Raw genomic sequence first — 18,137 nt, 5'->3', positions numbered from 1 at the left:
AAGCAGGATCTGTGCTGTGAGTGCAGAGTCTGACCCAGGACTCAATCCTACAAACCATAAGAGAATTACCTGAGCTAAAAATCAAGAGCTGGATGCTCAACCAACTAAGCCACCCAGGCGCCACAAGCATCTGACTCTTGATTTTTATAGCTCAGGTCATGATCAAAGGGTTGTGAGATTGAGCCTGGTGGCAAACTCCATGCTGGGCATGGAGCCTGCTTAAGATTCTCTCTCTCCTCTCCTCCCTAAAAAAAATAAAATAAAAAATAAATTTTGGGTAATGTCTTCTCTCCCATCTATAGCAGAGTAGTGCTCAGGGCACTCTAAGTTATAATAATTGTTGCCATTTATTAAGTACCAGTTGCTGTGCTAAGAACTACGGATTAGGTATGCACAAAAGTCCAGTGGAGTCTAAGCTTTGTGATGGTGGTAAAGGTAGCGTTTCTAGAACCCAGCAATACTTGGCATATTGTAGGTGCTCAGTGAATGTGTGTTGTCAAATTCTATTTTGGGGCACAGAATATGTACGGCAAAAAGTAAACACCCTAGGGTTTTAATACAGTGTTCTGTTCCAAATTGAGATAGTTCCGCTCTATTCCTAGTTTTCTGGTATTTATTACTGTATATGGATGTCAGATTTTTACAAATGTATTTTTTTCTCTATCAATTGACTTGGTCATATGATTTGATTTTCAAAAGTTGAACTGGCATCACACACCTAGAATAAATGTGACTTGGCAGTGTTTTTTTAAGAAAAGGTAAAATAGTACCTATTATGTTGTATTGCTGCTTAAGGAGGGAAGTTGAGAGAAAAGTCTAATCCAGGGACTAGAGAGGCCTTTGTATGGCTTAAAGGACAGTAGGTGAGCAGAAAGGCAGGGAGACCAGCTGAGCTTGTCATGTTCAAGGATTAAGAAGGAAACAAATACTGGAAGTACACTGTTCTAGGTTCCATAATAATCGCAGCACATGCCTAGTCCTCAGGGCTCACTAAAAGAAGTGGCCAACTGTCTACATGTGTCCAAAGACACATACAAGTGGCACTTCTTGTGGGACTAGTTAGAAGTTGATGTGGTTGGGGTGCCTGGGTGGCTCAGTCGTCTAAGCGTCCGACTTCAGCTCAGGTCACGATCTCGCAGTTCGTGGGTTCCAGCCCCGCGTCGGGCTCTGTGCTGACAGCTCAGAGCCTGGAGACTGTTTTAGAGTCTGTGTCTCCCTCTCTCTCTGACCCTCCCCCGTTCATGCTCTATCTCTCTCTGTCTCAAAAATAAATAGACGTTAAAAAAAAAAAAAAAAAAAGAAGTTGATGTGGTTACTCCAAACTGAGAGGAGTAAGTTAAGTAACAGAGTAGGAAGTCATGTAAGATTTTAGATCTTGGAAGTGACCAACAAGGCCCCTTTGTTACATATACATGGAAACAATGGCCCAGAGAGGTCATGTAACATGTCTAAGATCACACAGGTAGGAGGGGAGGCAGGGCTCGATACCAGGGCTTTTGTAGTTTGAGGGCTATATTCACTACACCTGCTGCCCTCTCAAGATCTAGAAGTAGCATCATTAACAGGCCCAAAATGGAAGCCAGGGGAGATCTAGGAGATGCCCAGAGCTTGTTTAAACCAACATGGCACTTATGATTGGGGTCCTAGGGAAAACCTGATTTATATTTTCCTTGTATTGAGGTTTTATATTTTTCCATGTGTCAACTAGAAAATAAGATACTAGTATGTAATGACAGATATCCAAAGTTTAATGAGATTTTACCATCAAAATATTGGATCATACTTGGAAATAATCTTTATTTTGAGAGATTGGGTTCATTGAAATAAATATAATCAAAACCCTTAATGCTTAAGTTGATTCAATTTTTTACTATTCTTTTGTTTCATGAACTTATGTTTTGCCTGTTCAACTAGATTAAGTCAAATGGAAATAACTTTAAAGACATCTAGTTTAGCCCTATTCTGTTTGCTGTTCTTGAACACGGGACAGATGAAATGACTTTCCTGATGAGACTAAAGAAAGCTTTTGAGGGCATTTCAGCTTTCTCTACGTTTGCCCCATCGCCTAGCACTCTGGTAGCTCTCTATTAAATATTCATAGATGGGCCCCTGGGTGGCTCAGTCAGTTAAGCGCAGACTCTTGGTTTTGGCTCAGGTCATGATCTCATGGTTCATAAGTCCGAGCCTCACATGGAGTTCTGTGCTGACAGCATGGAGCCAGCCTGCTTGGGATTCTGTCCCTCCCCACTTGTGTGCACTCTGTCTCTCTCAAAATAAATAAATAAACTTAAAAAAATAAATATTCATAAGTTTTATAGTTATAACTTGAACAAGATTATAATTCAGGTGAATTGATGTGGGGGAGTTACACAGTTATAAAAGATACATAAAATACTGTGAGGGCAAACGGAAGGACTAAAAGTAAACCATCTCACGGAAGTTGAAGAAAGTCTAGTTTTATAGAGTATGTTAGAAAAATAGCCAGAGGGGCACGGACATGAGCAAATTTTGAAACATCACTGTAGTGTCATTATTAAAATTGGAAATATAATGCCAGAAATGGCCCTGTGCATACAGAGAAGACATAATCCAGAACAGGCCTTGACCCTTCACGGAAAGCACTGGTCTGGGATGCTGGTTTTGAATATGTAGCTTTATCAGCCCTGTGATCACAGGCAAGCTATTTCACTGGTTTGTGCCCCTGTTTCCTCATTTGTAAAATGTGAGCAATAATAACTTCCTTCAAGAGACTTGGTAAATACAATATCAGATGTGTGTGTGCTTAGAAAATAAAGCTTTGTGTATAGAGTTTTGTTGGTTGACTATAATCAAAGCTTGCTTATTAAATAGTGATAAATTATTTTTAGTGAATTATTTTATGAAAACTATCTTTGCCCTCTTGATAATTTCATTTCTGCTGCCTAAGGATTAAATAATAATAATAATGTCACACCAACAGCACACCCCTCTAGGATTTATGTGTATTTGGTAAGTGTCCAAAAATGGTGTTTGAGTTGGTCCTAGAATTAAACTTCCCATCCTGGCAGTGTAAGAAATTGCAGACTCCTGTACTTTGGGCACTTGTCTCCTTTGCCCTTCTGAAGGCCACAGGGCCTGGAAAAGGAAAGGAGAAATGAGAAATTTTGAGCTGAGCTTCCCCCTGAGGTGGAAACTTTCCCAGCAGGGATTGTGCTGGAAGCTGCTTGCCAAAGTAGGCGGGTGGTTAATGAGTACGAGCCACAGGGAACGTTTTTTTTCAGTTGCTGTTGAGATTTAGGACCTAAATGTGATGATTCCTCTCTGAAGTTGGGTGGCTGTGAGCCCTGAGGAAAAGCCAGTGACCACAGCCCTTGAAGTTTTACTTTGAGTAAACCTTCTTCCAGTAGAGTTTTGTAGGTGCTGGAGGTGAAGACTTGGTGGGGGCTGGGTGGCCTGGCCTGAGTCGTGTGGAGATCAGGAAAACCAGGATTTCTGATTCCTCCGGTTGGGCCTGGGGGGAAGAAGAGCAAATTTACAAAAGGTAGTGTGGTTTTGCTTTTCTTAGGAGACTGGCAAATTGTTGCTTCAGCAGTGTCTCCTTGCCCACGTTCTTCAGGTCAGGAAAGAAACCTCAGGTTATTAAAAAGCGAGGAAAGAATTTGAAATGGATTAACAGAGTAATTGAGAGCTTCTGGTATTAGACTATTCTCATCTTCTAGCAGATGTTCCCCCCCCCACTTTATTATTCTTTGTTATATCAACATTACATGTTCACTGTAGAAATACTAGGAAATACAGTCAAAGAAAGGGAAAGATACCTGAATTTCCATCACTATCAAGACTTATGCATTTTCAAATATACACACTGAAAGTATTTTCCCTTTTTAACAGAATTACAGTTCTTTCATTATTTTGTAACATGCTTTTTCATAGACAATATTCCATGTTAATAAATATAAATGTGTACTCAGGGGTACCTTAGTGGCTCAGTCGGTCAAGCGCCCAATTCTTGGTTGCGGCTCAGCTCATGATCTCATAATCTCACAGTTCGTGACTTCAAGCCCCACATCTGGCCCTGCACTGACAGCATGGAGCTACTTGGGATTCTCTCTCTCTCTCTCTCTCTCTCTCTCTCTCTCTCTCTCTCTCTCTTTCTCTTTCTCTGTCCCTCCCCCACTCATACTCACGCTCTCTCTCAAAATAAATAAAAAAGAACTTAAAAAAAAAATAAATGTGTACTGAATGGCTACAATAGTAGTCTGTCATACAGATATATGACATACTTTATTTAACCAGGCCGCTTTTTGGAGAAAGTTTGGCAGTTTCTGGTTAGACTGTTTGTAAATTTTTTTTACACATTGAAGAACTTCCCTATATGTACATCTTGTGCATTTGTCCAATGATTTACATGTAATAAATTCCTAAAAGTAGACTCCTGGGTTAAAAGGTTTGACTTTTTTTTTTTAAGAAGAAGAGAAAGCATTAAAAGTTTCTACCTGCTGCCCTATCCCTTTGGGTACCGTGTCTTTCAGGGTTAAGAAGAAAGAGCTGAGGTTTTTTGAAGGGGGCTCTCCCCTTCCCTGAGAAAGATGATGGATATGTAAGTCAGAAAGCTGTCAAAAGACAGGATAAGATAAGTCTTTTCCTTTGTTTCACATGTGTTCAGCCATAAACTATCCAGAATACCATGGAATATTTACTGTGTATTACAGTACTAGATTTGATTCTGTCTGAAGGATTATTTACATGATACGAAATGGGGTTTTATAGATATAATCATAGGAACATATGCAGATATGCTTCAGTACATAATTGTTCACTTAATAGTGGGTGAACTGTGGCTTTACAGGGGTTAAGTTGTGCTTTGGAGCCACTCTGTTTGGTTAGTAGCTACCGGGTGGCCCCCAGAACCCACAGGTAGAATTTAGGTCACAACTCCCATGATTGGCCTGGAGGCAGAGTAGCTATTGGTCAGGGGCCCAGACAGGAGCCAGTCTTGAGCTTACTGGGCCAGTTACTGAGTTTGTCTTCATTCCTGCTCAGTATAATGGGCACAGTGTGGTTGTGGTGTTATGAGGATTAAATAAGCCAGTATTTATAAAGTGCTTAGATCAGCACCTTACACACACAGAAAGTGCCATAGAAGTATTTGTTAGAACATAAAGCTGAAAGGAGCTGCGCTAGATGGTGGAGGGAAGCCACAATGTGGGCTCCCAACCAGATGGGCCTCACAAGTGAACGGTGAGATTTTAGACGTGGTGGGAAGGGCTCTTTATCAAAGCTGTCATCTCGGAGATTGCTCAAAATTTCACCAATAGAGACGTTTCTTAGTATGACAGTTTATTTTAAATTACTGGCAATACATTAATGGATTCTTGTGAGATTAAAAAGTACTGATTCAGGGGCACTTGGGTGGCTTAGTCGGTTGAGTATCCGACTTCAGCTCAAGTCATGACCTCAGGGCTTGTGAGTTGAAGCACCGAGTTCGAGCCCCATGTCCTCATGTCCTGGAGCTCTGTGCTGACAGCTCAGAGCCTGGAGCCTGCTTCGGAGTCTGTCTTTCTCTCTGCCTCTCCCCGTTCATGATCTGTCTCTCTCTCAAAAGTAAATAAATGTTAAAAAAAATTTTTTTTTTATTTGCAACTACATGGATGGAACTGGAGGGTATTATGCTAAGTGAAATTAGTCAGTCAGAGAAAGACAAATATCATATGACTTCACTCATATGAGGACTTTAAGGGATAAAACAGATGAACATAAGGGAAGGGAAACAAAATTAATATAAAAACAGGGAGGGGGACAAAACAGAAGAGACTCTTAAATGCGGAGAACAAACAGAGGGTTACCGGAGGGGTTGTGGGAGGGGGGATGGGCTAAATGGGTAAGGGACATTAAGGAATCTACTCCTGAAATCATTGTTGCACTCTATGCTAACTAATTTGGGTGTAAATTTTAAAAAATAAAAAATAAAAAAAGTAATAAATTAAAAAAAAATTTTTTTAAGTGCTGATTCAGCTCAGGCCCCCATTGAGCCTTCTACCCTCAATCCAATTCCCCCCTTGAGGTGTGAGGGCGGCGTGTTCCCCTTCAATCCCTTTTCCTTTGGACTTCTGTATTATGTCCATTTATGGAAATGTGTAGTGATTTTTTGCAGGATTTCTTTTTTCTCTCTTTTCCCTTTTCCCTATTTTGTCTTGCAAAAAATAACCTTTTGTTCTGCAACTTTCTTTTCTTCCCAGTTACTTTCCAAGTGTCAGTGTTTGTGAGCTGTGAGCAGGGCTCCGGGTCCCTGTGAACTACTCTGTGCGGTTTTTGCTGTGCTGGGAGCAGCCCAGCTGAGATCTGCATTCTGTTAGCAGTAGGGTAAGGTCCCCAAAGAAGGAGATCCAGGTCTCTGGGCAAAGCCCCAGCCTGGTGGGCTGGCCTGGGGGGCAGGGGGATGCTGCAGAAAGCCAGGTCCTAGGGCAGACAAAATTGACAAAGTTCACCCACTTCACAGCATGGCCTCTTAAGGGAGAGGTGGATGGGCCTTCAGAATTCTTCCCTAAAAAGAGCATCCCCCCAAACAAAGCTTAGTAGGGGCAGGCAAAGTGAGAGGTAATATTCTTGGGTTAAAAACCCCTGAAGTAAAATTGCGATGGTGTCAGGAGCAGGAAAGGAATACGAGAGGGGAAGGGGTCTGAGCAAAGCTGGGCCGCTTTCTGCAGCTCGGTCCCTCTGGAGGATTCCAGCTCCATCCTTTAGAACCTCCCGGCGCGATAGCCTAGGGGGCTCGGGCGATTCATATGTAAATGTGGGAAAGCCTGGGGGAAATGCCTACCCTATTCAAAGGATTTGGGGGTTGCGGAGCATTCCAGAGCCCTGGGAAGACCATACTCGGCCGGTTACCCTGGGACACACACGTCCTCACCGCAGCCTTTTGGGGCCGCAGGTGCCTCCTGGGATGCCGGGCCCGGGGCAACAGGTGGGGCAGCCGGGGCAGCCTGGGACCTTGGGGCAGTTCTGAGATGTTCGCCACCCAACCTGGAGCCAGCTTTCAGAGGAAGGAAGAAGTGAGTGGCTTTTCTCTGCTACTCTTGCTTTGGTTTGTGGAGTTGCGGGTTCACTGGATCCCTTCCTCACAACACCGTGTAAGGAGCCTGATGACGCGCACTAACCTGAGGGCTGGGGAGATCTTGAGAGGAGGTGGGATCAAGGTTTTGTTGGGGGGGGGGTGGCAGGGGGACTGGGTAGGGGAACAAAAGGAAAAAACAACCCAGTACAAATTGTTTTATCCCAGAAAGTAAATCTGTGCAGTCAGCCTAGGCTCCAGCTCCTAAACACCTCCAGGGCCATCCTGGGGAGTGGGGGGGGCGGGGGGGGGGGATCTGGTCCACACCCTGCAGTGTAGGCTGCTACTGGGCTTCCTCAGCTTTTATTGTTCTTACGGAAAAGCAAAATGTTGTAGTCTGGACAGAGCATTTCTACGTGGTGCATTTTACCTTAATCTGGTGCGGACAGCATTTTCTGACCCAAGTTGGGAAAAAAACTAACTTGTGTCAAGTTATTACCTTGTTTATTCCCTCAGCGGCTTGGCAAAGTGGACATTATTACCTTCATTTTACAGATGAGGACATTGAGGCCCAGAGGCAAGAGTGGACTTGCCGGGGTCACCCAGCTAGAGTAGGGAAGTGCAGGGTTCACAGCCCGTCTCCGCTGCAGCTCGGCGAGCGGCGAGGCCACCTTCTCTCACTTGGTTGTCCCAGATACTAAAATTTTAGATCAGACTTTTTCCTTAGGACATATTTGGAATAATAAAAGAGTTTTACATTTGGAGTCCTTTCAAGTCAGATATTTCTAGTTGGACTTAATCTTGAGAAGTCATATGTGTGTATAGTTTGAGGGGTCATGAAGGGTCATCTACATCTTCAGAAGCATGTAGAATAATTTTGTCAGAATTGCAGATAACATCCCACAAGGGTTTTAAATCATGCTAAAGTGTTCCTGTTTTATTATTATTATTATTATTATTATTTAAAGGCCGGCCAAGAGTTTATAAATGCACCTGCAAAAAAAAAAAAAAAGCATGCTGGTAGGTTAAAAGAATCGTTACCATTTCTTTTTTTCTCTTTTTATAAAAATCTGAGTTTCTTAGTGTAGGTTGCTGGCGTTTGATTGATGAGTACTTGGTGGTATTCTAAGCTTTCAACTATAATAATTAAGAGAACTTTGATTCCCGAGATAGAATCGTTTCCAGAGAATTTTCAAGATTTGAAGCAAATAAACAAACCCCTGACCTTTTCTAGTTGAGATTCCAGGCTAGGGAGGCAAAATGGTACAGGATTAAGTGCATAGGATTTGGGCTGAGATGTATTTAGATTCAAATTCCACAGCTGCCATTTACTCTCTACATAACCTGGGACAAGTGGGGCAGCTTCTCAAAACCCAGATTTTCTATGAAATCGAGTAATCATACAACTTCAGAGTTTTGGCATGAATATTAAATGAGTTCAGGGACATAAATATGTAAAGCTCATTGCATGCGATAGGGATTCAATAAATGTTCTTCCTTTCAGAACTTTTTAGCCCTACACTAAAAATGAGTTTCTTCTAAAAATAACATATCATTATGTTGTACGCCTGAAACTAGTATAAATGTTGTATGTCAATAATACTAAAATAAGAAAGATAATAAATTATTTTATTTTATTTTTAAAATTTATTTATTTATTTTGAGCGAGAGAGAGAAAGCAAGTGGGGTAGGAGCAGAGAGAGAGAGAGAAAGAGAGAGAGAGAGAGAGAGAGAGAGAATCCCAAGAGATTCTGCACTGCCAACACAGAGCCTGATGAGGGGCTCGAACCCACGAACTGCGAGATAACGACCTGAGCTGAATTGGATGCTTAAACGATTGAGCCAGCCAGGTGCCCCAAAGATAACAAATTTTATTTTATTTTATTATTTATTTATTTATTTTTTCAATATATGAAATTTATTGTCAAATTGGTTTCCATACAACACCTAGTGCTCATCCCAAAAGGTGCCCTCCTCAATACCCATCACCCACCCCCCCCTCCCTCCCACCCCCCCCTCAACCCTCAGTTTGTTCTCAGTTTTTAAGAGTCTCTTATGCTTTGGCTCTCTTCCACTCTAACCTCTTTTTTTTTTTTCTTTTCTTCCTCTCCCCCATGGGTTTCTGTTAAGTTTCTCAGGATCCACCTAAAAGTGAAAACATATGGTATCTGTCTTTCTCTGTATGGCTTATTTCACTTAGCATCACACTCTCCAGTTCCATCCATGTTGCTACAAAGGGCCATATTTCATTCTTTCTCATTGCCACGTAGTACTCCATTGTGTATATAAACCACAATTTCTATATCCATTCATCAGTTGATGGACATTTAGGCTCTTTCCATAATTTGGCTATTGTTGAGAGTGCTGCTATAAACATTGGGGTACAAGTGCCTCTATGCATCAATACTCCTGTATCCCTTGGGTAAATTCCTATCAGTGCTATTGCTGGGTCATAGGGTAGGTCTATTTTTAATTTTCTGAGGAACCTCCACACTGTTTTCCAGAGTGGCTGCACCAATTTGCATTCCCACCAACAGTGCAAGAGGGTTCCCGTTTCTCCATATCCTCTCCAGCATCTACAGTCTCTTGATTTGTTCATTTTGGCCACTCTGACTGGCGTGAGGTGATATCTGAGTGTGGTTTTGATTTGTATTTCCCTGATGAGGAGCAACGTTGAGCATCTTTTCATGTGCCTGTTGGCCATCCGGATGTCTTCTTTAGAGAAGTGTCTATTCATGTTTTCTGCCCATTTCTTCACTGGGTTATTTGTTTTTCGGTGTGGAGTTTGGTGAGCTCTTTATAGATTTTGTAATCTAGCCCTTTGTCCGATATGTCATTTGCAAATATCTTTTCCCATTCCGTTGGTTACCTTTTAGTTTTGTTGGTTGTTTTCCTTTGCTAAAGATAACAAATTTTAAAAACGAGTTTCTCTTCTCAACTTGCCACTTATGAAACCATAACTGAGACTGAGATTCTATTGCTTGAAATTGCATAAAAAGTGTAAAACAAGGCTATTGAAAATATATAATTAATTTAGGATTATGATTTAGCACTCAAGTGAAATGAGAGTTATGCTTGAAATTTTGTCATTCATTCTACCAAAAAAAGTCAAGAAAAATATTTTTCTATTGTGTCTTTTTTTAAAACTTTATTTTGAAAAACAAACTTTACAGATTATTGCGGTAGCGCAAAGAACCTCCTGTGTATCCTTTATTCATATGCACCAGTGTTTAACATTTTGCTGTGTTTTTGTATTCATTTTTTCTCTCTCTCTACACACACACACACACGCACACACACACACTTTTCTGAGTATAGGTTGCATACATCATGTCCTTTCATAAGCTTCAGTGTGTATTTTGTATGAACCATGGATGTCCTACATAGATTTACCATTTTAGGAAATTTTTCACTGATTTGATAATTTATCTAATTTACAGTCTAGATTTCAACTTCCATCTATTGTCCTAGTAATGTCCTTTGTACCAATTTGTTCTCCAGATCAGGATTCAGTTCAGAATCACACATGGCATTTATTTGTCATCTCCTCAGTTATCTTTTTCTTTAATTAAAAAAAATTGTTTAATGTTTATTCTTGAGAGAGTTAGAGAGACAGCATGAGTGGGGGAAGGGCAGAGAGAGAGGGGGATACAGAATCTGAAGTAGGCTCCAGGCTCTGAGGTGTCAGCACAGAGCCCGATGTGGGGCTCAAACCCATGAACCATGAGACCTGACCCGAGCCGAAGTCGGACACTCAACTGACCCAGCCACCTGGGCGCCCCTTTAATTTTGTTTTAATGTTTATTTATTTTTTTTTGAAAGAGACAGAGCATGAGGAGGGGAGGGGCAGAGAGAGAGGGAAACACAGAATTCAAAACAGGCTCCAGGCTCTGAGCTGTCAGCACAGAACCCAACGCAGGGCTCAAACTCATGAGCCACAAAATCATGACCTGAGCTCAACTGCAAGATCATGACTAGAGCCAAATTTGGATGCTTAACCAACTCAGCCATCCAGGCACCCCTCCTCAGTTATCTTTGATTGAGAACTGTCTCTCAGGCTTCCTTTTTCTTTCTTTTTCTTTTCTTTTTTTTGGGGGGGGGTAAACTGTACCCCCAATGTGGGGCTTGAACTCATGACCTCAAGATCAAGAGTCGCATGCTCCACCAACTGAGCCAGCCAGGTGTCCCTCTTTGTCTTTCAAACATGACATTTTGAAAAATGCAAATCCTCGGTTTGGGTTTGTCTGATCTTTCCTCAAGATTTGTTTCAGATTTTTTTAATGTTTTTTATTTATTTTGAGAGAGAGCAGCACACAGGGAGGGGCAGAAAGAGGAGAGAATCCCAAGCAGGCTCCCCACTGTCAGCACAGAGCCCATTGCAGGGCTTGATCTCAGGAACTGTGAGATTATGACCTGAGCCAAAATCAAGAACCTGGACACTTAACCTACTGAGCCGCCCAGACACCCCTCAGAATATGCATTTTTGACTGGGATACCACGTAAGAGATACTGTGTTGTTTCTAGATATGACAAACGAAGAAACATGATGTCTCTTTGTCCCTTATTGGTGATGTGAATTTTGATTACTCAGCTATTATACTCTCCCTTTCTCTACCATATAGAGTCACTATTTTTCATTTTTATAATTAATAAGTGATTTGTCATAACTAACTAAAAACTTTGCAAATATCCTGACCATCATCAGACTCACCACCAACACCAGAAGTCTCCGTTGATGATTTGTGCCTGGACCAAATTTTATTCTGATATTGCAAAATGATGATTTTCTAGTTCCCATCATTTCTTCTGTATTTATTAGTTGACATTATACCATAAGAAAAAACATGGTCTTCTGCCCCACTTATTTGTGTAGTTATATGTTATCAATATGAACTCTTGGATTCTTATTTTAGTATTAATGGACAGTCCATTGCTGTGCTTATTTGATACTCAGATTGTACCAGATTTGGCCAATAGGAGCCACTTCAAGCTGGCTCCTTGCCTTTTTGAAATGCCTCCATCATTTTATTGAGCACTTTCTTACTTTCTGCCATTAGATGTTTCAGGTTCATCTGTACTTCCTTTGCCTCAGTCTTGCAGTTATCCATTTCTCCAAAGAATTCTGTTTTTTTGGGAGGGGGGGTTGTTGTTTTTTTTAGTGGAGAATTGTTTTTGGAAACCGAGTACAATTAGAAACTGGGTGCATTCTTTTTTAAACATTGGAATTCCTAAATTCTTAGAGAAGGGGCAGTGGGGAAGATTTTTGGAGATTAAAGTCTGATGTGAAAGCCTAGTTTTCCGTAAGTAGTATAAGCACTAAGGTGTTTTGCGTCTCAGATCTGGTAAATAAATTCTTGTGATCACACTCAGACTAGTATATTTACTTACCAAATTTGTAGGTTTTTTAAAGTGGATGTTAAGAAATTTGAAATAAACTGAGCAGAGGTTGCTTCGTTGGTGGAATTGTTTTCAGTTGTTTATTTTCGTATTTAATGTTTATTTTAAATGAACAAATGCCATCCCATCTTTATAAATAACTCTCATCATCTGTATCTAACGAATAGGTTATTGCAAAAGCTAATGACAGGGTACATAGTTGTTTTAATTTTTAGATCATGAAGTATGGTTCTATACGGGTTCTTTTGATTCATGATACCATTAAAAAGAACTTCATCTTTCTAGTACCTTTGTATTTTCTAGGGCATTTGATGTAACAGGGTACTCCAGTCTTCATTAATGTATTGATATGGAGAATCTAAATATTTTTGTATATTTCATTGTATATGTTAATCCTCTATCACAGTGACTGGAGCATGGTAGGCCCTACAGTCTCTCGGTAATTCCTATCTAACTCTTGTCTTCTCCTTAGTTGGCATTGTTATGTTCCCCATAATATTCTTTTTAATTTGCTGTATCAATGTTTTTAACTTCCAGATTGGTATTTCTGCTGCTGACCTCATGCATTGGGTTTTATACCTAATTAAGTGAAAGCAATTCTTTATGAGAACTGCACCTCTCTCAACCTCTTTCCCAAGAGGTTTAGGTTGGCCCTAAAATGGGCCAGCTACTCCTTTCTAGGACAAATTCTAGAAATGTTATCACCCAGATGAGAGAAGTTCTCAGCCCTTCATCTGTTCATGATTAGAACGGACGTGTGACCGGAACTCCTGATGGTTGACAGGTGTGAGACTTTGGTTCTCAAGGAATGTTTTCTGTTCAGCCTAAACTGTTGAAGAGTCTTGCTTTCAACACCCAGAGCTGCTGACCGGTTCTGTCTTCCGTTCTAGAAATGACGCTCCTCTCCTCCCAGTCCTCATCACCGGTGGCCCCTCCTGGGTCTGTGTACACCGAAAACCCAGAGCAGAGGATGCTGGAGAAGAGAGCCAAGGTGATAGAAGAACTTCTGCAGACGGAAAGAGACTACATTCGGGATCTGGAAATGTGCATTGAGCACATCATGGTGCCTCTGCAGCAGGCACAGGTGGGAACTGTGGGAGCAAGTTTGCTTTACCTTGAATGTGATTCTCCAAGCCTGGAGCATTAGGATATGGACGCTTTCCCCACAAGAGTTACTGGGTTTCAAATAAAGTCTGTGGCTGCTGCTGCCGCCCTTAATTCAAGGGTCCCAACATACCTGTGTTGTCGACCTACCCTTTCAGCACCTGTCCCTTCTCAAGTCCACCGTTAACTTACCAGACTTACTGCAGTAGCTCCCAGGACGTTTCCTGCTGAAAACACTTCCAGGAAGTCTGGGTTGTCACTTTATTGGGAAGGTTGTATAATAATATAATACGGTCTGGGGATGAGGGGTTACAGCCTCCAGCACCTGACTGTACAGGGTGTATTCAGGAAACCCTGACTGTGGTGTATGTGCCAGGTACTTGTCTAGATGCTGGAGATAGGAAAAACCAGTTAACAGCACCCTGGGGATTTACTGTCCTTACTGTTACTTACTTGGCCATCAGGGCTTTGCTTGAGTTTGTACTTCTGGAGCATTCACTCCTAAGAACTAGTATAGGAAGTGGGCACTGCCATCAGATTTTGGGTACTGGATGGAAATTTGTATCCCAACGTAATTATGGACCAAATTGGTAGTAGTCATTTTACTAAGGTAGTGGAGGAGGGGAGTAAAGCAGAGAGTAATTGGCTTAAGGACAAGTGACACTAAATGTTGGTGCATTCTTATTCTGGGAACTTTGTGACATTGAGTGAAGATGACCTTGAACAATTTTGTACCATCCTTGAAGAGATGTTCCTATTATGAATGATATGTCATTAATTTCATTTCCATGCGTTTTTACGTTTTGTTTCCCTTTCTCAGATACCAAACATTGATTTTGAAGGACTTTTTGGAAATATGCAGATGGTGATTAAGGTCTCAAAGCAGTTATTGGCTGACCTGGAAATCAGCGATGCTGTAGGTATGAGCTCCTGCCATTGCTTCAGAAGCAGCCTTTCCCCCCCCCCTTTTTTTTTTTTTCAAACTTCATGGATAGAAAGTAGGGGGTGAAGTAGTTTCGCTGGTACTAAATGGGAAAATAAAGCTTTGCTAGGAAAATGAAGTTTCAGTTACTTAGTTCAGAGGTTATTTGGCCCCCTGCTTTGATGTGAAACAGGATGTTAGCAATAGAAGATGTTTTAGATGTCACCTGGTCTGATGTTTTCTAGACTGACGGTTGTAGACCATTAGTGGGTCATGAGATCAATACAGTAAGTTGCACCCAGCATACTTTTTTCAATAAAATAAAATAGAAAATACCAGAGTGTACTATAAATAATAAGCATAGCTACAGGTTTTTGAAACTTACTTCTTATTTCAATTCTACATATAAGTACATGAGTCATGATTTAAAATGTTTTTATGCATGTGGGTCATTGTCAAAAAAATGTTTGAAGAACAGCGATCTACTTTTAATAAATGAGGGAACTGTATTATCTATTGCTGTGTGACAAATTATACCAAAACTTAGCAGCCTTAAATAAGAAACGTGTATTATCTCACAGAGCCTGTGGCTGAGGAAATCCCAGAGTGGCTTAGCAGGGTAGTTCCGGCTCAGGGTCTCATGAGGTTGGAGTCAAGTTGTTGGCCCGGACTGCTGTCATCTGGGGCTCAAAGATCCACTTGAAAGGCAGCTCACTCATCCCTTCAGGCCCTAGTTCCTTACCCTGTGAGCCTCTCTGTGGGCTGTCATCATGACATGGCAGCTGGATTTCCCCAGTGAGTGACCCAAGAGGCAGAGAAAGCTCAAGATGGGAGCTTCACAATGTCTTCTCTAACCTGATCCCGGATATGACATACCGTCATTTCTGCCGTATTCTGTTGCTCGTATAGACCGGCTCTGGTACCACATGGGAAGGAACATCCTATCATTTTGCTGTTTTCCTGGCATCATAGTCACAAGATGCCACCACATTTCTAGCCATCCCACTACACACATGACAACATCTAGCGGAAGGAAAATAGCCCTCTGTTATTTGAGAGTGAGCCAGACTTTCCCAGGGCTCACCTGTCAGATTTCTTTTTATTTCTCATTCACCAGAGCTGGGTCACACACATATGACTAAACTGATACTGGAAAGGAGAATGGGATCATAATGTTGGCTTAGACAAGGCAGTGTTTACCTGACTCACCTGGGAGAGAAATGGACATAGGAACAGAATCAGGGCTTTGCCCTCCAGAAGGAAAGGGAAAGTGACTGAGGGCTTTTAGCTGATGAGTGCGACAATATTAATGTTCATTTTAAGCATGTCCCACAGAAAGAAATCTTCTGCATAATGACCCAGGATTCATGTGTGTGTGTGTTATGTCTGTGCTTTGACTATATGTCCAGTGTTTCTTGATATTTTCTTTTTATTCCACTTTATTTCTTCAAAGTGCTGATCATGACCCACAAAGTGGATTGCATGACCCATTTATGGGTTGTGACACAGTTTGAAGGACCCTGGAAATTAGGGTGTAGCTTTGCTAGTTGGTAATTGATGTAGAATAGTGCCTATCAGGGAGGTTGAGAAGCACTGAATGGAGAAGTGTGCATCCGCAGTAGTGTGAGAGTGAAGGTTCTAGGAATGTCATAGGGACAGGGGCATAAAGGAATGACGGAAGAGAAGAAGACAGGCAGATATTGGAAATAGAGACTTGGGTGGCTCAGGGCTTCCAAAGTGGCCCTGAAGGTCAGGAAGGCAGCCAGCCATTCTGCTGCTGTGCCTTCTGAACTGTAGAAATAGACGGAAGGGAGACTGCCCGGAAGAGGGTGGCATGAGTGGGAGGTTTATGAGAAAGTCGAATTTCTTTCGCAGAAAGGAGCAGTAATTAAAGACACAGATTTAATATAAATGAAAACTCACCTGTCCATGAATGGACAGTTCCATAGGACAGCACATAGAGGGAACAGAGGTGACACTGTAGAGAAAGTGATGGGGTTCCACAGAAGGCTTTCTGCCCAGAGCAGCTGGTAGAAATAGTTACCAGGGAAGCCGTAAGTGGGATCATGTTTCAAGAGAGGAGCATGGGGCCAGAGGACTTGGTGGAGCCGGACAGGCTGAAACAGGAAGGACCAAGGAAGAGGGGCAGAGGAAGAGCAGTTATGGGGATCATTAGATTTATAGCTACATTTTGCTGTTCAATGTTTTATAAAGAAGTACACATGGGCGCCTGGGTGGCTCAGTCGGTTAAGCGGCCGACTTCGGCTCAGGTCATGATCTCGCGGTCCGTGAGTTCGAGCCCCGCGTCGGGCTCTGTGCTGACAGCTCAGAGCCCGGAGCCTGTTTCAGATTCTGTGTCTCCCTCTCTCTGACCCTCCCCGTTCATGCTCTGTCTCTCTCTGTCTCAAAAATAAATAAACGTTAAAAAAAATTAAAAAAAAAAAAAGAAGTATACATTATATCACAGATTCGGGTTTTTCTATATTGTAGAGTATTTTAATGTAATAAACTTCATTTATAGTCCTGTGTATTTAATTCACGCGCAAAGAAAAGGTTAGAAACTGCTGCTGTGGAAGAATGTGTTCACCACTGTGGTGATTTTCCTGGATCTTAGACAGTGAGGGGCCCTTGCAGTTCTGGTCACATACTTATGGGGAACCCTTGCAGACACCTTACTTTGTCCTGACTGAAAGGGGACTGGAGGCAGTTTCCGGGACCAGTTCTGTGTGTGTGTGTTCTGAAAAATAAATACGTGATGACACGGTCCTCTTAAATTTTGCTTTAAGTAAATATAATTTTGAGCGGTTTCATGGAAATTTCTTATAAATTGGATGGATAGTCTCATTATTATTTATTGTGATAAAACTCTACATTGAGGATACTGAGAAGAAAGTTACTAAACACTCTGTATGTTTATGCATATTCCAAAGGGCCTGTGTTTCTTGATCACCGGGATGAGCTTGAGGGAACGTACAAGGTCTACTGCCAGAATCATGATGAGGCCATTTCACTGCTGGAAATCTATGAGAAGGATGAGAAGATCCAGAAGCATCTTCAGGACTCCTTGGCCGATCTCAAGTAGGAGTTTTGTCTGCTTCACTTCTATCATAAGTCTTTAGTTCTGCCTTGTAGAAGTCATTGCATGCATACATCTAGACTTCTTGTGACACCTATCTTATTTATTTTATTTATTTATTTATTTTATGTTTATTTATTTTTGAGAGAGAGAGAGACACACACACACAGAGTGTGAGCATGGGAGGGGCAGAGAGAGAGGGAGACACAGAACCCAAAGTAGTCTCCAGGCTCTGAGCTGTCAGCACATCGCCTGGTGCGGGTGCTCGAACCCACCAGCTGTGAGATCATGACCTGAGCCGAAGTCGGATGCTTAACCGGCACCCCAACATCTATCTTATTTTAAAACTAAAGTCCTGTTCTGTCACTTGCTCTTCTTACTCCCTTTTTCCTTGAAAATCTGAAGTGGCTTCCTGCTTTGTGTCTACAGATACAAAAGTGTTAAATTAGCATGTTCAGGTAAGAAGCAGCCAGAAAGACAGTTTGGTCCAAATTAACAAGAGTGTAGGTAAGAAGACCAAATTCACTTATTCTTGACCTTCAGGTGAGATTCTCCTGGAGTTAGAGAGGTAGGTTATAAGGATATAATGTATGTCTAAGTAGATCAAA

General features: G+C 41.7%; 1 protein-coding gene across 6 annotated transcripts in view; it reads left to right on the top strand.

Annotated features, from left to right (window-relative positions):
• Positions 1–18,137, top strand: part of LOC122201779 (dynamin binding protein) — a 113,227-nt gene that overhangs the window by 75,222 nt on the left and 19,868 nt on the right. For all 6 annotated transcript variants that reach the window (XM_042907773.1, XM_042907777.1, XM_042907776.1 and 3 more), the window contains 3 exons: positions 13,318–13,511; positions 14,352–14,451; positions 17,384–17,531. In XM_042907773.1, coding sequence (XP_042763707.1) covers positions 13,318–13,511; positions 14,352–14,451; positions 17,384–17,531 — 442 coding nt within the window. The remainder of the gene's footprint in view (positions 1–13,317; positions 13,512–14,351; positions 14,452–17,383; positions 17,532–18,137) is intronic.

The sequence above is a fragment of the Panthera leo genome, chromosome D2, assembly GCF_018350215.1.
Source record: "Panthera leo isolate Ple1 chromosome D2, P.leo_Ple1_pat1.1, whole genome shotgun sequence".
In the NCBI taxonomy this organism is placed as follows: domain Eukaryota; kingdom Metazoa; phylum Chordata; class Mammalia; order Carnivora; family Felidae; genus Panthera; species Panthera leo.
Note: the sequence above shows the minus strand (reverse complement) of the source record. Positions and strands in the feature narration are given on the sequence as shown.